Here is a 23,094-nt window from a genome sequence, read left to right as displayed (position 1 = left end):
TGTGGATGGAGTGTCTGCCCTAGGGTCAGGAGATCAGAGTAATTTGACTTCAGATACTTGGCACTTACTAGCTGGGTGAGGCTGGGCAAGTCCCTTACTTCCCATTGCCTCCCTCCAAAAAAGTCAGAACCTTGGTCAAGGAAGGACACAGAAAGGAGCCATCTGGGAGCTGGTGTCCCAAGAGGGAAAAGGGCCTCCCTGCCCTATCCACGGGGCCACTCTGATGCCTTGTAACAGTTGTAAGCATATTTTGATAATTTAATTTAAACATAATTGGCTTCTTTTATAATTCTATGCATTGTATTTTATCCATTTTAAAATGATATTCTGAAAGGTGGATCCAATTTCATCAGAAATGACTTTACCAGTTACTGCCAAAGGAGTCCAGAATACAGAAAAGTTAAGAACCTCTGGTAAAGGCTCTGCTGCCTCTGACCTCCCCTATTCTAAGCCCCTCCAGCTCTGACCTCCTGGGTTCTAAGGTCCCTCCCAGCTCTGACATCCTGGGCTCTAAGGGCCCTCCCAGCTCTGACATCCTGGGTTCTAAGGCCCTCCTAACTCTAAAAGTCTTTAATCTAAAGATCCTTCCAATTCTAACATTGTTCTGTGTTCTATGACTTATTATTCTATGTCCTAATATTATATATGTTAATGTACCTCCCAATTCTATTCCTAATGACCCACAACTGAATAAACATGTGTTATTCTGCTCTCTCTGACCCGGGGCAGGCAGGTGGGAGGGGGGCTGCATATCCCCCCCTTGGCCTGTGTCACCCCTGCTCCATCCTAAAGGGGCCAACATCCAGCTGGGGTTCGTGTCTATTCAGGGACTAGGGAGGGACTCTGTGACCATCTAGAGCTCTTTATGAGGTCACTGTGTAGAAATCTGCGTGTTTTGCTATGATCACTGACACTGCACAGGCCCTGGTGGGTGTAAGGGCTCAGGTGGGGCAGGAGCTGGGACTCAGGCAGCCTGTTCTCCTGCCCTGCTCTGTGCCCCAAGGCTCCTGGTGGAGCCAAACCCCCCAGCCCTGGCTGGGCAAGAGTGAAGGATCCTCATTCAGGTGTGGACTAGGCGGCTCTGGGGGGCAGGGGGTTCTCCCTTCCTCAATGAGGAAACTGGATCTGGCCGAGGATGAGCAGCTTGACAGGGTCACTTAGGTGGTGAGTGGGGCTGTGGGTGCTGTGGAGAAGGACAGAACCTGGAGACCTCCCCCCTGGGCCCCAAACTGGGCCCAGTGGGTCCTCCCGCTGATCTCGCACAAGCCACTTAATGATGTGGGTCTGAAAAACCAGAGTGGGTTGGATGGCCCTTCCCGCTGGGGTCCCTGACTCCCCAACCAGGTCCCGGGATATATATATATTTATATAAATTATATATTTATATTTTATATTTATATATTATGTATTTATATTTATATATTAGGTATATACTTATATTTATTTATATTTATATATTAGGTATTTATATTTATATATTAGGTATATACTTATATTTATTTATATTTATATTTATATAAATATATACACACACCCACATATATACAAACACATCACACAGACACACACATCACATATACCCACATATTCCTCACACTGATATGGGTACACATACCCACCCTCATCATACACCCACACACACACACACAACTTTCCCCCCCACCTCCCACCGGCCCCTGCTAGTGGGGGGGAGAAGGGATTCTACATAAGGGGGAGAATCTCCCCTCCCCCAGAGGCTGAGTCTCCCCGCCAGCCTGGAACAGCCTGACTCTGGGAGGCGTACTCAGAGACCATCTGACATATTATATGTTAAAAAAAAAGCTTGTGCGTGTACAAGATGGGCCTGAAATATATTGAAAACATCCCCAAATTGGCCGGTTTTATTGCTATTTAAAACATATTCATGTCACACTCCATATATTTCATATATCAGGAAACGGCACCCATTCTAGAACTTAAGCACATTTAATATAGTGTCCCATAAAGCCCTGCTGCAGGAGCATCGGATGCAACTCCAGCTTTCCACGGGGCCAGCCTGCCCAGACCCTTCCCCAAGGTCTCCCAGCCCCCGCCAGGCTCCGATAAAGAGGCCTCTCAGAAAGCTAGTCCGGGTGCAGAACTCAGAAACCCCTTGGGAGGAACAATAATAAGTTAGAACCAATCGGAAGGTCAGCAGCTGCAAGGTGGAACTACCATTAGCCATGGGCTGCAGTATAAGCAAGATGAGGTTCCCAAGATCTCAGTGGCCCTCTGATAACTTTCTGATAGACACAATATCAAAAGCTCATGAAGTTAAATCTAGAAAGGACTTGCAGAAATCATAGGTTCCAATCCCCTCTTTTTGCAAGTGATGAAACTGAGATTTATTAGAGGTTAAACAATAACAAGAATGGCCAGAGTTAGAGCTATGTCTACCCCTTTCCCTCCATTGATCTCTTCCCATTTCACACCCTCCTGATTTTTCCTTTTCCATTGATGAGTAGAAAGATTCTCTGAATGGGAATTGAGAGAGCTGCTCCTCTCTGTGGGGCTTTAAGCAAGTCATTGCCAGCTCCCTCGGTTTACTTATCTGAGTAATGAAAGCATTAGACTAAATATTCCTTAACATCCCTTCCAGGATAATATCATTCTATTTAACCTGCTCCCATTTCCAACCTTCTAATCTTCTAGCATTCAGGGTTCTGACACTCACTGAGTTCATTCGCATCTACCCATGATTCTCCTACGGGAGTACCCGAGCTCGGACACCAGTGAGCTCCCCCTTGCCGATGGAGGAACCGTAGCGCGGGTACTCCAGACTCGTGGTCCTGACACTCTAGACCATATCCTGCCCATGGGCAAAAATCCCGCTCGTCTCAGTCTGGCCATGGGAAAGGGTCTGGGAAAAGGGACTACACAGGGCAGAGCCCTCAGAGAGAGCCAGTCACCATCTTGGCTTGCACCAGGGTCATGAAAGCCATTCTTTAAAAACCACCAAATGGCAGCACTTGGCTCTGGCCCTGGCAGAAGCCGGTTCAGATTCTAGCTCTGTCCCTCCCTGGATTTCCTTGCCTGGGTTACAGCAAAGACCCAAGTTCAAACATCGGTGCCTGGGAAGCTGATGCAGCAGGAGTTTCCGTATTATGTGGAATAACGAGCAGAAAAAACAAAGCATCAGACACCCTCACACAATGCCCAGTACACACAGGGACCACTCCCTTTAGAGGGAGAAACACCTAGGGTGACAAAGACCCTGGGGGATCCATCCCTCCTCAGGGAGGGATCCGACCAGGGCAGTTTTATTCCTTTATTCCTTTTATTCCTCTTTAGAGGGGCTTGGTTGAAAACAGGTAATTGATGTCAAATGTGGGAGGGGATATTCCTAATCAGACCCAGATGTGTTAGGGAATGAGGGTGGGGGAGTCATTTATTGGGGTGTGATGAGGGGGTTCTCACTGGGACCCGAGGTGATATTCTAAATCTGCAAGCAGGGACCCTAGAAATGGGGTGGGATGACGAGTCTTCAATGGGATCAGAAGTAGGGGGATGTTCCAGATCTGTAATCAGGGACCCCAGAAATGGGTATAATATACCAGGAGCCTCCTCCTATTAGCAGCCAAGATGTTTACATGTTTGATACAGGGCCAAAATAAGTCCACACAATGAAAAAGAATAGACTCATTATTTATAGGTTTATGGTCATTAGGACTACTTAGTCTAGGTGACTCCATAATGGAGTCCTAGCATTTATAACTACGATATCAGAGTATATGTTTACATACATATATATGGGGAGAGGGTGCATGTGTGTGTATATACAATGTATATATATATATAATTTGTAAGTATAGCATTGAACTACATATTCACACATCTCTCCACATGCGCATTTCCATGTATATAGAATAAGATATGGGAAAGATATATGAATATTTTAAATCACATTTATCACAGATTGCCATTTCCTCATAAAATGGCAAACTTATAGTTAATGAGGGAATTTATTTCCCCTGAAAATGCATACTTGTTTCAAGGGTTTTGTTTTTCTTTGTCAAATGGGGGTGGAGGGAAGTGGAAAGGAGAGAAAATGGGTTTTATTAGTTGAAAAAATTTAATTAAAAAATTAAATGACAGGGTTAGATTGTACAATTGTTAAGGTCCCTTTCATAATACAATGCAATTTCACAAACATGTATGAAGTGTCTACTATTTGCAGGAGCAAGTAGGTGGTGCAGTAATTAGAGAACCAGGTCTGGACTTAGGAAGACCTGAATTCAAATATGACCTCAGATACTCACTAGCTCTGTGAGTCTGGGAAAGTCATTTAATATGAATTTATGGGGACAAAAAAAAGAAGCAAATAGACATACATTTAACATGTATCTAAAGAGATTTAAAGAACTGAAGAAATAAGTTTAACTGGGGGATTAGGGAAGATACACAGAGGTGATGGCAGTTAAGCTAGGCTTGAAGGAAGAGAAAGATTCTCAAAGGCAGACACGAGAAGGGATAGTGCTCTAGGTATGCGACCAGGTCTGCAAATGCACAGAGGTGGTAGACAGCATTCTGAAGGCAGGAAATAGTAACAAAGAGCATAAATGGAGAAATATGAAATACATTTGGAGAACAAGGGTGGAATCGGATATTGAAGGGCTTTCAAAGACAATGTGAAGAGTTCCTGTTTGTTCTAATGTCACTAATGGTTTTTGAGCCACTGTGACACGGCCAGGTGTGAACCTTAAGATTTTCTTTCAGTTGGATGGAAGATTAAATGAAAAGAGGGGAAGATTGGTGAGCGGAGACCAGTTAAGAAGTTACTATAATAGTCCTGGACAAAGTGATTATGGGTCTAAAATATAGATGGAAGAGATGCAAGAGATATAGTGGAAGTAGAACATAGCAAACATGGCAATGGATGGAAAGTAGGAAATAAGGGAGACAAATAAACGAGACAAGTAAACCCCAAATAACTCAACATTTTACACCTGAGTGCCTGGACACAAGGCGCCATAATCAATAGAAAGAGGTTTAAGGAGAGGAAAATAATTAGCTATTGATTATGTTGAGTTGGTGGTTAGGTTGGATATCCAAGTAGAAATAGACCATCAGGCATTTGGATATTAGACTCAAGAATGGGAAGGTAGCTGGATAGACATATTTAAGAGACATAAGAACAGATACTCATGAGACCCATGGGAATGAATGAGCATATGGGGGAGCAAACATCCAAGATATGGGGGAAAGAAATGATGAACCCACAAAAGAAACTGAAAAAAAGATGATAAATAGGAAAGATAAATAGGTCCTGGAACCAAAGGGAGAAGAAAGTGTCCAAAGGAGTAGATTGGTTAACAATGTTGCACATTGACAGATAGATAGATAGATAACAACTCAAAGAAATACAAGTATCTCCTCTGTTTCTTTGCAGAGGTGGAAGCCTATGGGTATGGAAAACTGAATATAATAAGACTTTTTCTATGTTTTTGGTTAGCTTTGTAAAGCTGTTTTATTGTTCTTTTTTATTCTGTTAGTAAGACTGACAGTCTAACAGAAGAGAGGACGGATGCATTGAGAAATATGAGCAATGTACAAACAAAAGATATCAATCAAAAATATTTTTTAAAAAAGAAAAAAGGTCATCAGATTTAGCAACCAAGACATCATTGGTGACCTTTAAGAAATCAGTTCCTTTAGAGTGTGAAGTTGGAAACCAGATTACAAGACCTTGAGGATCAAGTGAGTGATGAAAAAGTGGATTGTAGACAGTTTCTGTAGGATGTTAATGAAAGAAATGAGACACTTGAGAATTAGCCTGATGTTATGGCAGGGAGGAAGAAAAAGTTATTTAGGGTTTTTTTAAGTTTGGGAAAAAATCTTATATTTTCTTGGGAAGGAATCACTAGTTGGGAGAATGAACAATGACATTGTTCACTGGCATTTATAATGACAGAAAAGATGGGGAATGACCTATAGGTCAAACTCCTGAAAAAGATAGGAGGAAAGTGGAGAAATTAGCTATGGCAAAGAAAAGAGCTTCCTCCTGAGATCTGAGCAAAGGAGAGGTATAGAGATTTTTTAAAATGAGGGAGATAACCTGGGGGGAATAATCTTGATTTCACTGAAACAGGAGATAAGATGGTAAGTATAGTGTTTGTGGGGTGGTGTTGGAAGCATGAAGAAATAGGAGAAAGGGTCAGCGAGTAGTGCCATCAATAGAGTACCTGTCTGGAGACAAGAGGACCAAAGTTCAAATACAGCCTGAGATATTAGCTGTGTGACTGGTCAAGTCACTAAATCTTGATTGCTTCAAAAAGGAAAAAAGGAAACAAGAGAAGGTCTGGAGGGAGACCATCAGGAAAATCAAAGAATTGTATTTATAACATAGTCTGTCCAGGTCCACAATTTTCTTTGATAGTATTTAGAAATGGAAAACATGGATATTGGGGGTGGTCAGAAGCTGAGGATCAGCAGAACATGAATAGCAGGAGGTCACAAAGGCAAACTATTCAAGAGTGAAGGACAGTGTCTTTTTTTTTATTAATTAAAGCTTTTTATTTACATAACATATGCATGGGTAATTTGCCACATTGACCTTTGCAAAACTTCCTGTTCCAAATTTTTCCCTCCTTCCCTCTACTCCCGCCCCTAGATAGTGGGGAGTCCAATATATGTTAAATATGTTAAAATATATGTTAAATCCCAATATATGTACACATATTTATGCAGTTATCTTGTTGCACAAGAAAAATCAGATCTAGAAAGAAAGAAAAACCTGAGAAGGAAAACAAAAATGCAAGCAAACAACAATAGAAAGACTGGAAATGCTACGTTATGGTCCACACTCAGTTCCCACAGTCCTCTCTCTGGGTGTAGATGGTTCTCTTCATCACTGAACAATTGGAATTGGCCTGAATCATCTCATTGTTGGAAAGAGCCACGTCCATCAGAATTGATCATCGTATAGTCTTGTTGTTGCCGTGTACAATGATCTCTTGGTTTTGCTCATTTCACTCAGCATCCATGTAAGTCTCTCCAGGCCTTTCTGAAATCATCCTGCTGGTCGTTTCTTACGGAACAATAGTATTCCATGGCATTCATATATCACAATTTATTCAGCCATTCTCCAAATGATGGACATTCATTCATTCATTTTCCAGTTTCTGGCCACTACAAAAAGGGCTTCCACAAACATTTTCCCCCAGGTGGGTCCCTTTCCTTCCTCTAAGATCTCTTTGGGATATAAGCCCAGTAGTAACACTGCTGGATCAAAGGGTATGCACAGTTTGATAACTTTTTGAGCATAGTTCCAGATTGCTCTCCAGAATGGTTGGATCCATTCACAACTCCACCAACAATGTATCAGTGTCCCAGTTTTCCCACATCCCCTCTAGCATTTCATATTATCTTTTCCTGTCATCCTAGCCAATCTGACAGGTATGTAGTGGTATCTCAGAGTTGTCTTAATTTGCATTTCTCTGATCAATAGTGATTTGGAACCACTGCCTTAGACTCATTTGAGCTTGTTGGGGGGTTGGGGTCGGGAGGAAAAAAAGAAAGCCAAAGATAGTACTAGAAGGGTGAAAGGGTCATGTAGCAGAGTCCCTGAGCCAATGCTGGGGAGGCCACATTAAGTGGAAAGGACCAGAGAGTGGGGAATGGAGAGGGAAATCTTGGGTCCTTGATGGGAATATTGCTATTGGGTTAAAGAGAAAGTCTGAGAAGGTGAGAAGCTTGCCTGGATGATATTTGTTAATTGATCTGTTAGTTTCCTATGGTAATTACTTCTAACTGGGTCCTAAACTGTTTTTCTTCTTCTAAAGGAACAATACAAGGGTTTTTACTGGCACCTAAATCTTGCTCCTGAGCAAAGTCCCATAGCCATAACTTAGTCATATGAAGTGAGATTAAGTGACTTGCCCAGGCTCACACAACTAGTAAGTGTCTAAGGCTGGATTTAACTCGGATCTTCCTAACTCTAGGTCCAGCACTCAATCCAAGCTCCCTAGGTTACCCCATATAAATTAATATATGTTAATACAGGGCACCCCTTAATATAAGCTTTGTCCTTTCCCTCTTTTCTTTAGGGAGTAATACATCAAAACAACCAACACTATTATTAGTTAATTGCCCTCTGCCTCCATTTGCCATCCTTAAGACTCACTATCCCCAAACTCCCTTCCCTGACCACTCCCTTAGCAGAATATAAATCCCTCCAAGGCAAGGATGGCCACCCACAGCACCCAGCTTAATGCCTGGGACACAGCAGGTATACCAATAAGTGTCCAATGTTTCACTCATACGTATTGGCTGGAAAACGATATCAGCACCCTAGCCATACTCCATCCCATGGAGGGGAAAGGCCTGCTTTTATCCACCAGCAGCGTGCCTGAGCTTCGCCAGGGATGGGGTGTTCTCAGTACAGCTATGGCTCACCGAGGAGCAAAGATTTCGCCCCAGTCGGCCATCCTGTGGCTCCCAGCTGTCTCCTTCCACCTGAACAGGCAGCTTTATTTATCCAGAGCTGGAGAACCTTAGGGCCAGAACTGGCGCTGAGAGCCTGGGCAGTGGGGAACGGAGGCCGGAGAAGGGGGGGCTCCTGCTAAGATCCTATAGGGGATAACAGCCAGAAAGAGCCAGAATCCCAGGTCCTTTTGGATGCTCAGTCCCAGGCATGGTTCTCTCCAGCAGCCATCTCTTGGGGGCCAGCGCTGCCAGGGTGGGGTTGATAGTTAGAAAGCACAGCAGCTTGGGGAGGAGGAGAGAGGCGAATGATGGAGAGGCGGGCGGGTGAGTGGGGGGGCTGGATGAATGGTGAGAGTGAGAGTGTGCAGACAACGATCCAGCATCGCTCCTCCAGCTGCTCACGCCTCCTTGGGCTCTGCTGCCAAAGTCACCCATCACTGTAGAGGAAGGAGGGTTTGGGTGAAAGGATGGGAGAGGGATGGGAGACAGGGATGGGGAAATTGGGGGTCTCTGTGCTCTCTCCTGTGCTGAGAGAGCCAGGAAGGTGGAGGGGCTGTAGATTTTAAGGGGCTCATAGAGAGCCCCCCAACACCTCCCCGCTGAACATGAGCGCCAGGCTCCAGCTGCTTCCATTAAGATGAGAAAGGGCCATGTGGAGTGAGGTGGCAAGGGGCCTGAGGCATAAGCACGAGAGGAGGGAGGAGCAGCTTCTGAGCAAGGAGCCCATTGCCCCTCTGTAGGCACGGCTCCTGTTGCTTCAGTGGATGCCCGGTTTGGGGCTGCAGGGGGAGTAGACTTGGTTTTCTTAACTCAACTGCTCCAACAGCTCAGTTCAATATTTAATTTTCACATAAATCCTCGAGCTGGAGCCCCCCTGCCATGTTGTGGTTCTCAGCTGTTACAGGCCTCCTCCTGTGGGGGCTGCTGGAGAAGAGGCAAACCTGCTGTCCCTACGCCCCCAAACCTCTGCAGCAAGGCAGCAATGCCCTTATCGATGGGCACTGATAATGATGTATCGATTGGACCCTCCAAACCCCACAGGGAAATGAGGGCTCTGCAGTCTGAGAGGCCCAAGGAGGGGGAGAAGAGACTCCAATGGGATAAATTAAGTCGGTGGGGAATGAAAAGGGGCCAATCTGGAGGCAGGAGAACCTGAGTTCAAATCCAGCCTCAAATCCAAATCAAAGGGACCCTGGGCAAGCAGCCCCTACTCACACTCACACACACACACTCACACACACATTCATACACATACACTTACACACACACATTCACTCTTATTATCTGGGAGATCTTGGCCACATCCTTTCACCTCTGGACCTCAGTTTTTTCATGTGTAAAATAAGAATTAAGTTAAACGACTCTAAGGTCGCTTCCAGCTCCAGAACTGCTTCCATGGCTAAATCCTGGGTCTGAGTTCCCCCTCAAGCATTTGCTAATTGTGATCACAAACAAGTCAAATCCTCCATCAGAACCTCAGTTTCTTCATCTGTAAAAGGGACACAATAAAACTCTCACTGCTATCAATCAGTGAGAGAGCTGCCCAGTCTGGACTAGGCCCTGTACTAAAGGTGGGGATACAAAAAGAAAAATAAGAGTCTTATAAATAAGATACATAAAATAAGAGTCTTCCAAAGTCACGGGCCTGGAAAGAGGAATACAAATACTCTGGGACTATGTAAAAAAAGTTTTCATCATTACGCTCATCCTTCTGTGAGTGGTCATCAACTGATCAGTAGCTCCTGGGATGTTATACGAGGCACAGAGTGCCCTCCAGGGCTCAGCGTCCCAGCTGTACAAGAAGCAGGTGGAGCTGGCGACCTCTGAGGTCAGCCCCTGCCAGCTCTGACTGATGGGTAAGCTGAGGGCCAGCACTCATGTCCCGGGTCACGTTCTGCCCAGATGGGTCCTTCTGGGACTAGGACACTAACCTGACAGCAAGGGCTTGGGAGTGATTTAGTGAAATCATTGGAAAAGGAGACAGAAGGGAGAGGGGACGACATCCACCCTGTTGCATTTCTTAGCTATGGGACATGTCCATCCTACAGCCTAGAGGCTGTTTCCCCATCTATAAAATAAGTGAATCAGGCTGTTTTAATTTCTAAGGTTCCTTTCAGCCCAATTGCTGTTCTAAGGGCCCTCCCAGCGCTGACATCCCGGGTTCTAAGGGCCCTCCCAGCTCTGACCTCCCGGGTCCTAAGGGCCCTCCCGGCTCTGACCTTCCGGGTTCTAAGGGCCCTCCCGGCTCTGACATCCTGGGTTCTAAGGGCCCTCCCAGCTCTGACATACTCTGTTCTAGGGGCCATCCAAACTCTGCCATTTCATATTCTAAAGGCATTTCCAGTTCTGAAATTCTGTGTCATAGGATTCTGACATTTCCTGTTCTAGAATTCCTTCTACCTCTAGTATTCTAGGTTCTAAAGCTCTTTACAATTATTCAGAAACTGCTTAAAATTGTTGAACAACCAGCTCTCCAGGAGAAAAATAGCTGTCCCCTCAATAGACTTTTACATCTTTTATTCTGAATCTGCATTACTGAAATTGTTTCCATCACTTCTTTAAGCCTAGACAATCAACAAAACAATAAACTCGACCCTGTTTTGTAGCACTTGGCAATTCCCATGTCAATGCTTATTCTGAGAATTTATTAATCAGTTTTCCAGTTCAAGTTAGCTCCAGGGACTACTGGTATTATTCTCTGTCCTAAGAACCCTTCTTCCTCTAAAAATCTAGGTACTTAAGAATTTTCTGACTTGGCATTCAATGATCTAAAGCTCCTTCCAATTCAAATATTCTACATTCAAAGGTCCCTTGCAGTTTTAACATTCTTCCTAAGTTCTCTTCCAGTTAGAACAATCTATATTATAATGTTTTCTCTTCAAAGATCCATTCCAATTCTATTTATTATAGTAATGTTAAATCAATAATTATTAATAGTGAATTACTAATTAATAATAACAAAAGGAGGAAACATAATTTTTCTAGGACTATTTCTACTTGAATCCTATCAAAAAGGATAATAATAATTTACATGTGCCCTGAGGTTTGCAAAGAATTTACTTTTTTTTCATTCGATCCCTACAGTAACCTATGCAGTAGAACCTATTATTATTCCTATTTTACAAATGGGAAAACTGATGCTCAAGGAGACTATCTGACTCTGACAATTCTATATTCTCTGATTTCTTCTTGGGTTCTAGGTGACTTAATGTGGTAGTCCTGTCTTCTAAGTGCTTAGAGCCTAGCAAATGACCCCAAGATTACCTAAATCACTTAGAGCTAGTATGATATTCAGTGATGAATGTCCAGTGCCAGAGGGACAAAGATGATACCACATTGTTAGGTGGGTGAAATGAGAGGGATTTCCAAGAGATCTTGGTTTCAACCAATGTCATGATAGAGCATAAGAGACATTGATGGAAAAGGATGAGGGAGAGGCCATTAAATTATGGGATAAGAAATGGGCACTGAGAAAAATAAAGAAAGATTTAAAAAGGAACATTTCTATTCATGGACACTTGTATGAACTGGTTGGGTGGGAGGTGGGAGGTGGGAGGTGGAGTGGGGTTGGAAGTGGGTCTAATGAATAGAGCAGGATTGAAAAATTAACAGTCAATAGACTGGGCACACCAAGAGGAAAGAATGGATTTTTGCAAATAATGTAATTTGCAACTAGTTTTTAATCCTACCCACCCACCCTGAAACTGGGAACTTCTCTCCCCTCCCCACAAGAAAATCCTCACTTCATTGACTGAAGCAACGTGATTAATGAGAGCAGACATGCTGAGGGCCCGAGCCCTTGGGCAGAAAGATGTACTTGGAGGACTAGAGGAAATATAAGCTCCACAGAGATACCCCGGAAAAAGGATTTTTCCAGCTATAGACAAAATATGTCATACATAAAGCTGTGGGGACCCTGCATTTCCTAACTATTCTGACTGTTGTGTGTAGTGAGCTCCCAAAGAGACAGAGGGATGGGGAGGCCAAAATAGCAGATCCTGTAAAGGTCATTTGTATTTGTTTCCATCATACAGGTCAGAATAAATTCTTTTTCCTAGCTGAATTCTCTTTACAGGGTTATTCAAACAAGTTTGTCTTCCCATTGTACACACTAATGATTAAGCAAGCTTTTACCAATCAGCAACAGGAATACTGAAGGCCCTCTCCATTAGCATCTCAGTTTTCTCACCTGAAAAATGAGGGAGTTGGATTAAATTATTTCTTAGATATTTTGCACTTCCATTATTCTGTGTTCTAAGGCCCTTTTTATGTCTAATACTGCTCTGAAGTTCCTCCCCACTCTGCTATTTTGTGTGCCAAGAACCTTTCCAGTTCTGATCTTCTCTATTCAAAGTCCCTCCCAGTTCTAACATCTTGGGTTCTATGCTCTCTTCCAGCTGACATTTTGTGTTCTAAGGGCCCTCCCAGCTCCGACCTCCTGGGTTCTAAGGGCCCTCCCAGCTCCGACCTCCTGGGTTCTAAGGGCCCTCCCGGCTCCAACATCCTGGGTTCTAAAGGCCCTCCTGGCTCCGACCTCCTGGGTTCTAAGGGCCCTCCCAGCTCTGCCATCCTGTGTTTTAAGGGCCCTCCTGGCCCTGACATCCCGGGTTCTAAGGGCCCTCCCGGCTCTGCCATCCTGTGTTTTAAGGGCCCTCCTGGCCCTGACATCCCGGGTTCTAAGGGCCCTCCCGGCTCTGCCATCCTGGGTTCTAAGGGCCCTCCTGGCTCCGACCTCCCAGGTTCTAAGGGCCCTCCCAGCTCTGACATCCTGTGTTTTAAGGGCCCTCCCAGCTCTGACCTCCTGGGTTCTAAGGGCCCTCCCAGCTCTGACATCCTGGGTTCTAAGGGCCCTCCCGGCTCTGCCATCCTGGGTTCTAAGGGCTCTCTTTCCCCGCTCTGACTTTCCCCGCTCCTGGAAGATGAGGCCATGTGATAGCAAGTTAACTGGGGACATGACTCTCCAGGGCGTTCACTGCCTCCTTAGCTGGGGCCCGATCCCAGATCGCATCTGTGTGGGGCTCTAGCTGAGAGACAGCGGGTAAATGTTAAAACAACAGTCGGATGTCTGAGATTCTGAGTCCTAGGTTTAAGTTATATGGAAAGGGAGGAGAAGGGGGGGCTGCACCGAGCAGAGTAATATTAGCAGCAGGGATTGTGTCACAGTCCATACAATTGAAAACACTTATTGTCTGACGGGCTTGATTAACTGTACATATTGCTAACACCTGCTTGGAAATCTAATGAGGGACAGAACGACTCTGATCAGGTCTGTGTGGGCGGCGCGCGTGACTTGGCTGCTGATGTCCCAAACACGGATTTACGTGTGCGGGTACATGGATACGATCACATAGATGTACAGCAAAATGAGGGAACATATGTTGCAGCCTCAGAGACTTTTAAAACTGAAAAGGCCATTGGAACATCGGAGCGGGAAGAGAAACTGGAGCGTGATAATAGCCAAGATGTATATAACACTTCTCATTTGCATTTCAGAGTAACCCTGTGAGATAAACTCCAGAATTATCATTTATCCCCTGTTTTCCGGCTAAGGAAACTGAGTTCTAAGGGGTAACTAGTTGACACCAAAGTGTACAGAATACTAGACCTGGAGTCAGGAAGTTATTCAGTCGCAACCAACTTTTGGGGATTTCCTTGGCAAAGACACTGGAAAGGTTTTCTATTTCCTTCTCTAGCTCATTTGACAGATGAAGAAACTGAGGCAAACAGGGTAAAGTGACTTGCCGAGGATCCCACAATTAGTGGGGTGAATGGGATCAGATTGGAGCTGTTCCCACTGGCCATTCTTATCAGTTTTGATGGGAGGAGCACTGTAGGAGTTCCTCTACTGAATAAAAGTGTGAGCTTTCCCGTATTTGCTCTGATGTCGCAGAAGTCCTTTTCCATTTCCATCCTGATGTACTGTTTCCCACCAACCTCACCACCATCCTATTTCACTTGGGACCTATTGTCTCTGGAGCTGGCAGACAAACACTTGACTTCCTTGGTTTAGGGAACTCACATGTAAAGAGATGAGTTAAACTTTACTCTGAATCCAAGGGTCTATGTCTATATTTAAGCTTCAATTAAGTAGGAAGTCAACAGGTAAAGGAGATTCAATAACTCTCCAGCAGTAGGAGAATTGGAATTGCGGAGGCTTCCCAGAGCAGTAGTCCCTGCATCAGTCTTTCAGTTATCCCCTTCTATCTCAGTGTTGTCCTCCCATTAACACTAAAAATTAGAGTTTTAGGAAGTTTTCTAGATCACCAAGAGGTTAAATAATTTAGCCAGTCTGTATCAGTGGCGGAACTTAAACAGAGATCCCACAACAGAGAACGCTGGGCTGTTCTCTATCCATAGTGACCTGCCAACTTGTCAAAATTGTATAAAGAATAAGAGAAGGAAAGCCAGGAGTGAGGGCTATAAAGGCTTCTGCATTATGCAAACCCATCTTCCTGGAAGATCAAATCAACTTGGATACTTTCACTTCTAGGATCCCTTATTCCTGGGACCCTTCCCTTCCTCCCTCAGATTAAAGAAGGCATAGGTTGGATATTAGAAAGTTCCTTCCAGATTTCCATTTAAGAAGGATAACTAGGGTAGACATCTCATCATTTCCCACCTGGCAGCAGGTCTTTATCATGCCCCCCCACCCAGGAATTCTCCCTCCCCTTCTTCTCTACTTCCTCTTTTCATCTTCTTTTTATGTGCTGTCTTCCCACATTAGATTGTGAGCTTCTTGAAGGGAGGGATCATCTTTTACCTTTCTTTGAATTCCCAACTGTTAGCATAGTACCTAGCATGCAATAGGCACTCAATAAATGCTTTTTTTCCTCCATTTCTGCTTAGACTATGAGGTCCTTGAAGATAAGATTTTGTCACCAACCCTAAGCGCAGTGCCCAGCATAAAGCAGGCACTTGATAAATGCTTTATTTATTATTTATTCATGTTGTCTCTCCCATTAGAAGGTAAGTTCCTTGAAGATAGAATGTTGCCTTTCTTTGTATCACCAGTTCTAAATGCCCAGCATACAGCAGGCACTTAATAAATGCTTTATTCATTCATATGGTCTCTCTTGTTAGATTATTAACTTCTTGAAAGCAGAGATTGCCTTTTGCCTTTCATTGTATCCCCAACATTTAATACGTCTGGCAAACAATAGACACTTAATGTTTATTAAGTGACTGTAAAATACATGACATTTCATGTCTGAAACTCATGACATTTGCTTCATTTTCTTAAAGGCTCTTTTTTTGGCTTTCATCCTACTTCTTGCCTATATTGCCTCCTGATGGGCAAAATCACCAGGGAAGGGATCCGAAGATAAGTAGAGTGTGACTCTTATCACGTAGTTATCACTCCCTTCTCTGAATTCCTGTCACACAGAGAGATTATAAAGTAGAACTTTCTCTTTAACTAGAGAAAGATATAAGCCAAACTAGAGCTTCCATGTAGGATTTTTTCCGTCTCTCCTAATAAGGGTAGTCATTGGCAACCTGTCATTGTTGCGATGCCAGGACTCCAGCCCCTTTTTTTCCAGTTTGGAAAGGTTATGAGTCTCATCTTTCTCCATTTGGGGTTAAAAACATCGGATAAGGATAAAAAAATTTCCTCTTACTAATATTAGCAGTTTCTTAATTAGCATGCCTTCTGAAGGAAGGAATCATTCTACAATCCCCTAGGCAAGTCATTTATTCAGTCTTTTATTCAGGTCTTAGTTGTCTGATCTGTAAAATGGAAATAATAATAGCACCTTTCTCTAAGAGGTATTATTAGGATCAAACTATATAATATATGAGCACTTTGCAAACCTTAAATTATTATAAAAATGCTAGTGAATTTTATCATCATCATTGACTTTCAGTGGAATGGACACCTAGCACTCTGCTTGCTCTGTGAGCATCTCTGTCAATATTACCAGGAGCTATGCTTAGATTCAGGTTTGATTATGTAGGATTTCAACAGGTGAAGGAGAGTCAATGACTCTCCACTGGTGGAAGAATGTAAAGCATCCTAGTTCTGAGCCCCTCCCCACATTTATTTCCCGAATCTTCCTCCTGTTTCCATTATCGTCATCCCATTGACACGATCAACCAAGATGGGTAAGGAATTGTAGAGTCATAAATTAGAGTTAGAAGTAATCTCAAGCCACCTCAGCGCACCTAGCCCATCCCTCCCCTTTGTTATAGTTAAGGAAACAGAAGTTCTCATTCCCAAAAAGAAGATAGCTCTCCTCAATTTTCTGGACAGCTGTCCACTGAAGATAAAGGATTCACCTTGTTTTTCCTTGGGCCCAAGGGTGGAATCAGGAACAATGGGTAGACATTTCAAAGAATCAGAAATAGGCCTGGTATTGGAAAGAACTGCTGTCTTGTTGAGATGCTGAGCTGCTATGGGAAGAAACATTTGTCCCCAGCAAGTCTCCAGATGTGTTTCTCTGAACTTAACAGACATCCTAGCCTAGGCTCATACTGATGTCCTCCTAGCTTGATTTAGTCTCCCACAGCCTGTATCGTCCCCAGCTCCATCTAGCCTTCAAAGACTCACACTCTCCTCTGCACAATGATGAGGAAACCTGTGGCAGAACATTGTGCACACAGAAGGCACTTAATAAATGCTCACTGAAAATAAGGTCATTGTAACAACTGGAGTACAAGGATTCTTTTCTTAATCAGTGTTTACTGAATGTTGATTACCTTGATGATTCATTCAATAAACCTTCTTCCCAAAAGCATCTTATCTACTTTATGGAGCCCAGTGCTACCTTTTGAAAATAGATTTGGGCAATAAACTGATCCCTGTCTTAGTTGGGGGATAAGAAATAAGCATGTTTTCAAGGTGATCCCAGCCTTAGTAAGGAAACAAGAAATTAACATGGATTACAGGTGGTCCCTGCCTTAGTAAGAAAAGAAATAAACATGGATTCCAGGCGGTCCCTGCCTTAGTAAGGAAACAAGAAATAAACATGGATTCCAGGTGGTCCCAGGCTTAGTAAGGAAACAAGAAATAAACATGGATTCCAGGTGGTCCCAGCCTTAGTAAGAAAAGAAATAAACATGGATTCCAGGTGGTCCCTGCCTTAGTAAGAAAAGAAATAAACATGGATTCCAGGCGGTCCCTGCCTTAGTAAGGAAACAAGAAATAAACATGGATTCCAGGCGGTCCCTGCCTTAGTAAGGAAACAAGAAATAAACATGGATTCCAGGCGGTCCCTGCCTTAGTAAGGAAACAAGAAATAAACATGGATTCCAGGCGGTCCCTGCCTTAGTAAGGAAACAAGAAATAAACATGGATTCAGGCGGTCCCTGCCTTAGTAAGGAAACAAGAAATAAACATGGATTCAGGCGGTCCCTGCCTTAGTAAGGAAACAAGAAATAAACATGGATTCCAGGCGGTCCCTGCCTTAGTAAGGAAACAAGAAATAAACATGGATTCCAGGCGGTCCCAGCCTTAGTAAGAAAAGAAATAAACATGGATTCCAGGCGGTCCCTGCCTTAGTAAGGAAACAAGAAATAAATATGGATTCCAGGCGGTCCCTGCCTTAGTAAGGAAACAAGAAATAAACATGGATTCCAGGCGGTCCCTGCCTTAGTAAGGAAACAAGAAATAAACATGGATTCCAGGCGGTCCCTGCCTTAGTAAGAAAAGAAATAAACATGGATTCCAAGTGGTCCCTGCCTTAGGAGGAAGATAAGAAATAAACATGGATTAGAACAATGCAGAGGGAATAGGACTGACTTTGGAATCCGGATCAGGATTCAGATCCTGCCTGTGTCGTTTAAAACCTGTGTGATGTAGGACAAATTATTTAACCTCAGTCTCAGGTTTCTCATCTGTAAAACCAGAGGGCTACTGAGGTTCCAGTCCTAAATCTTGCTGTCATTGTTTAGTCATTCCAGTTTTATCTGACACCATGACCCCTTTCTAAGATTTTCTTGGCAAAAATGCTGGAATGGTTTGATATTTCCTTCTCTAGCTGGGAAACTGAGGCAACCAGGGTTATGTAACTTGCTTAGGGTCACACAGATATTGGGTGAATGAGGTTGGATTTGAACTCAGATCTTCCTGACTCTAGGTCTGATGCTCCCATGGCTGATCTGCCCTAAATCAATGATTTTTTTTCTAATGGCACAAAGAATGGCAGCATAGACTTAGGTGAATTGTAGTGCAAAGGGAAAATGTGGGTTCCTCTTCCACAGAGGGGAAGGATCTAAACTCCAGATGATGAGAGGGATTTCCTACCTCACCTCCAAGTGAGTCTCCTTGGGTTCCAATTCCCTTAAGTCTGCACTGGCCACTCTCTGGAACCAGGTCACAACTGTCATGCCATAGACGACCACGGACCTCTCCAAGCTCCAACTCTAACATCCTCGAACACTTAGCATTTCATGGAAAGTTCATTTACAAAGTAAAGTGTTCTGTGAGACCCAGGAGGGGCTCATTCCTGACCCTCACGGGGGCGTGAAGCTCCCGGGGCTTTGTGGAGGAGCTATGAGTGAGAACCGGACAGACAAGGCTGACTCGGTGATTAGAAGTGAAATCGAAGCCCTGAGATTGACTTAGACTCTCTCTAAACTTTCGTCTGCTTTCCCTCCCTGACAGCTCCTCCCACCTCCATTGCTGTCGTAGCTGCTGACACACCTGCCCCGTTTAGCCGCTACCAGGCTCAGAACTTCACCCTGGTCTGCATTGTGTCAGGAGGGAAGCCAGCACCTGTGGTAAGTGTCCCGGGGCCCCAGCTTCCCACTTTGCCCTCCCTTGGTCCGATAACGTATGGATATCCCATTTCCTCAACAAATCAAATGAAGGTTCGGCTGGGAGATGAGGCTGAACCTTGAGAGAACCTAGCTGCTGAACCAGGCCAAAATTAACTCCAGGAGTCTGAGGAGCTGAGTTTGAAGGACAGATCTGCTGCTCTCTACCTGCATGGCCTTGGAAAAAATCACATACCCTCTTTGAGACTCGATTTTCTCATCAACAAAACAAACAAGTGAGACTGGATCATTTCTAAAGTCCCCTCCAATTCTTGAGCCTATGCTTTAATGAGCCACTACAATATTTTTGGTCTTACCTGCCCACAATGACCTGCCCCATCTTTCCCAGCTTCCTTCTCATCTAGTCTCCCAGGGCTAAAAGAACATGGACTCCTCCCAGATCCTGAGGCTCAGAAAAACAAAGAAAAGTGAGAATGAATAAAATCTAACTGACAGTTTTCTTTAAGGGTCACCCTAATATCCTGGAAACCTTAATATTTTCCCAACATTCATTGTCATGGCTATTTTAAAGGACAATTTGAGTGTAACCTGGGGTGACTTGGGAGAAGGCAACAGAGTGGAGAGGCAAACGGGAATCAGGGAGAAATTTGACTCCAGACTTTCTCCATGTGCCTCATTCCTTCTAACTACACAGAAAAAAGACAGCAGAGTATTATAGAAAGGTTACTGGATTTGGAATAATGACCTTTACTCTGATACTTACTGCCCAAGTGATTTTAGATCATTTCCCCAGACCCGAGTTTCTTCATCTGTAAAATCAAGAAGTTGGATTAGATTGCCTCCAAAGTCTCTTCCAGTTCTAGAATTAGGACCTGCCTTTAAATTTCACATTTTACTATTTAGTACCTTTGGAAGCATGTACAAGCTCGGACACCCCTTTCTTCCATGAAATGAAAGATGGCAGACTTGAGAGTCTTGTCCACCTCTTAATTCTCTGGGGATTCCCAAAGGACCTGGCTGGTGGGCTCTGCCACAAAAGGCACAAAATCTCTTGATTTAAAGATCAATGTGATTCTGCACCAACTCCACTGGAAACCCACATTCCCTCCCCAGACACAATGGGCACAATAGAAAGAACAGGATAAAAGGCTCCATGTGACCTCCTGGACCTTAGAAGACGGGGTCAAAAAAATTTCCGAACCCTCTCCCCTCCCCCCTCTTACTTCTACTTGCTCCCCTTTGTTGGAAAAGGGGCCTGCAGGGTGCCCCTGCTCTCTGAGGGTATCCTGGGAGGTGCCCTCCAGGAAGCTGCTGGTGGGTTCTATTCCCCTTCCCCATTCCGCCACCCAAACAACGGTGCCTCGGGCCCTTGAAGCCTTTCAGGCCTCTAAGGTTTCATACAATCAAGTATTCCCCCTTTTTAGAAAATGCTTCTCAGCCCCCATATTCTGCCAGCTTCTTGCATCTGCCTGGGATGTTGGAAGCTCTGAGGAATCCTTTGATATAAATTACAATCCGGCTTTTGAAGCACTTTTCAAAAAACCCAAAGCAGGCCTTTATGTGCAAGCGACATTCATTTTTGGAGGCTTTAAACCCTGACAGATTGGCCTCTCCTGAATTTGATTCCATTCCCCCCCCCCAGCAACACCCCCCCCTCACTAATTCTGTCTCCTCTCCTCCCATTGTCTCCCTCTTCTCTCTTTCTTCCTTTTTCCTCCCCTATTTTCACTCTCCTGGGACCCAGCCTCCCTCAGTGATGCTTCCCACATATACACCGCCCCCCTCCTCAGCTCCCATCGATTTATTTATACGATTTATTAAAGAGACACCCGTTTCCCACAGGCCTCTGAGCGCATGTACCAAAATATAAAAACAACAAATTGAATTAAATCTCGCAGCTCAAAACTTGAATTCCCCATTAGAAGAGAAAGCTGGAGGACAATTTTCTTTCTTCAGAGCTGCGCTCCTCTCTCCCTCCCACACAAGCACACCTGTTCAGATTTCAGGCACACACACACACAATTTTCTCCCATTTCTTCTTCCAATATTCTTCTGATTTCCTCTCCCAGCTACTTATTCTATCTGCGGTATCTCCACATTCTCAGTGGCTCCCAGCCCCCTTTCCCAGAAGCCGCCGATGTGCTCCCAGTAGCGCTCTAATGTGGGTACCCCGCTCTGATGCACTTTGGCTTTATCTGGAATCCTGGGCTAAGCGTTATGAGGCAGGTATGGGAGAAGGGGTGATCTGTGCCTCCAAAAAGCAACCGTGCCTGCAACGGATGCCTCTGGGAAACTCCCAGTCTAGTAGGCAAAGACACAGTTAGTCCCCGTCCCAGAAAGCCCATCTCCGACTAGGTAAGGGAGAATTACAGGGATCTTGGGAGTCACAGGAGAGCCTAGATGTAGAATTTAAAGGATCTCCAAGACCAGCTGACCCAACCTTCCCTTCAGGGAACAGGAAGCCCTATTCCAGGGGTCCTCTAACTGCGTCCCAGGGGCCAGGGGCAGCTGAGGGGCGTTTCCCCCCCCCAGGGCTTAAATTTCTTTTTTGGACCAAATTTTTTTTTCCCCCCCCCAAAGCGGGGAAGTCCCCCCTATTTAAAAAGTGTGAGGACCCTTGGCCCAAGGCCCCGAGCAGTTTTGGAAGTTTGACCGTCCCCCCAGCGTGCCCTCGGGGCCCCTTTCTGAGGAGAAGGTTTCCCCCCCCCAAAAGATCCCGCCTAAAGGGGGGGGACCCCCAATCCAGGAGGAAGCCCCAGGGGGAAGGCCCCCCGGGCGCTGGACAACCCCCCAAAGAAAGGGGGAAAAAAGCCCAAAGCGCGCCAAAAGGGCCCCAGACAGAAACCCTCCCCAAAATGAGGGGGAATCCCCCCAAAAGAAATTTTTCCCCCCCCCGGCTCAGGGGAGGACCCCCCATTTGGGGTGGGGGACCCGGCCCCCGGTCCCCGCCGCGGGGCGATTGACGGCCCCAAATCCGGGTTTCCCGGGGGCCCTGGGGGGGTTAAAACCCCCGGGAGCGGCCCGGGGGGGGGGGGGGAGGCCCACGGGGGGCCCGGGGAAGGGGGGGCGGGGGGCCCGGGGGGCTCCCGGGGGAAGGGGAAGGGGGGGCCAAGGGGGGCCGGGGGAAGGGGGGGGAAGCAGGGGCCCCCGGGGAAGGGGGAGGGCGGGGGGGAAGGGGCCCGGGGGGGGGGGGGGGCGCCGGGGCCCCCCCGGGGGGAAGGGGGGGAGGGGGCCGCACGGGGGTCCTAAAACAGGGGGCCCAGGGGGCCCCCAAAACCCCCCCCCCCGGGGAGCCGGAACCGGGATCCCTCCCCAGGAAAATTCAAGGAGGGGCCCATCGACGGGCCCGGCGGAGCCCGGGGGGCGGCCCCCTGCGGAGGCCCCCCCGCAGCCCTGCCCGGGCCGGGCCCCCCAAGTGCGACGGCCCCGCGGACGGGAGGGCAGGGGCGCCCGCCCCCCCGGGGGCCCCCCGGGGCGGGCGCCGGCCCCGGCCCGCCCTCCCCCCCCCCGGAACGCCCCGGCCGGGTGAGCCCGGGGCCCCCGCTGGGGCACAGCCGGAGCCCGGTTTTCTTGGGGGCGCCCGGGCCGGCCCCGGGGGGCCCCTGCTCACCTGGCGCCAACCCCAGCTGGACAACGGGCCCCTTCAGGGAGGTCAAGCACCCGGCCCTGTCCATGCCCATGCAGGCCGAGGTCACCGTGAGGGGTAGGGGCGGGGGGCCCGGGGGAGGGGGGCTGGGAGGGGCGTCCCAATGGTGAATGCCAAATCGGGGCCCTCGCAGGGGCCTGAGCCCAGGGACCCAGCTTCACTAGGCCAAGGTCACGCGCTTGCCGGCTGAACCAAAGCCAGGGACACTGAGGGGGCCCGAGGGTCTCTTCCAAAATGAGCAAACGGTCCCTCAGAGAGGGGAGCGAAACCAGGGGAGGGGGACGGAACCCACC

General features: G+C 46.1%; 1 protein-coding gene across 1 annotated transcript in view; it reads left to right on the top strand.

Moving 5' to 3' along the window:
* IGSF21 (immunoglobin superfamily member 21) overlaps positions 1 to 23,094 on the top strand; it is a 383,587-nt gene that overhangs the window by 336,836 nt on the left and 23,657 nt on the right. The window contains exon 5 of the mRNA XM_031961546.1: positions 19,043 to 19,275. Coding sequence (XP_031817406.1) covers positions 19,043 to 19,275 — 233 coding nt within the window. The remainder of the gene's footprint in view (positions 1 to 19,042; positions 19,276 to 23,094) is intronic.

Source organism: Sarcophilus harrisii, chromosome 3, assembly GCF_902635505.1.
Source record: "Sarcophilus harrisii chromosome 3, mSarHar1.11, whole genome shotgun sequence".
NCBI classification, from domain to species: Eukaryota; Metazoa; Chordata; class Mammalia; order Dasyuromorphia; family Dasyuridae; genus Sarcophilus; species Sarcophilus harrisii.
The sequence above is the reverse complement of the archived record's forward strand: the minus strand, read 5'-3'. Positions and strand labels throughout refer to the sequence as shown.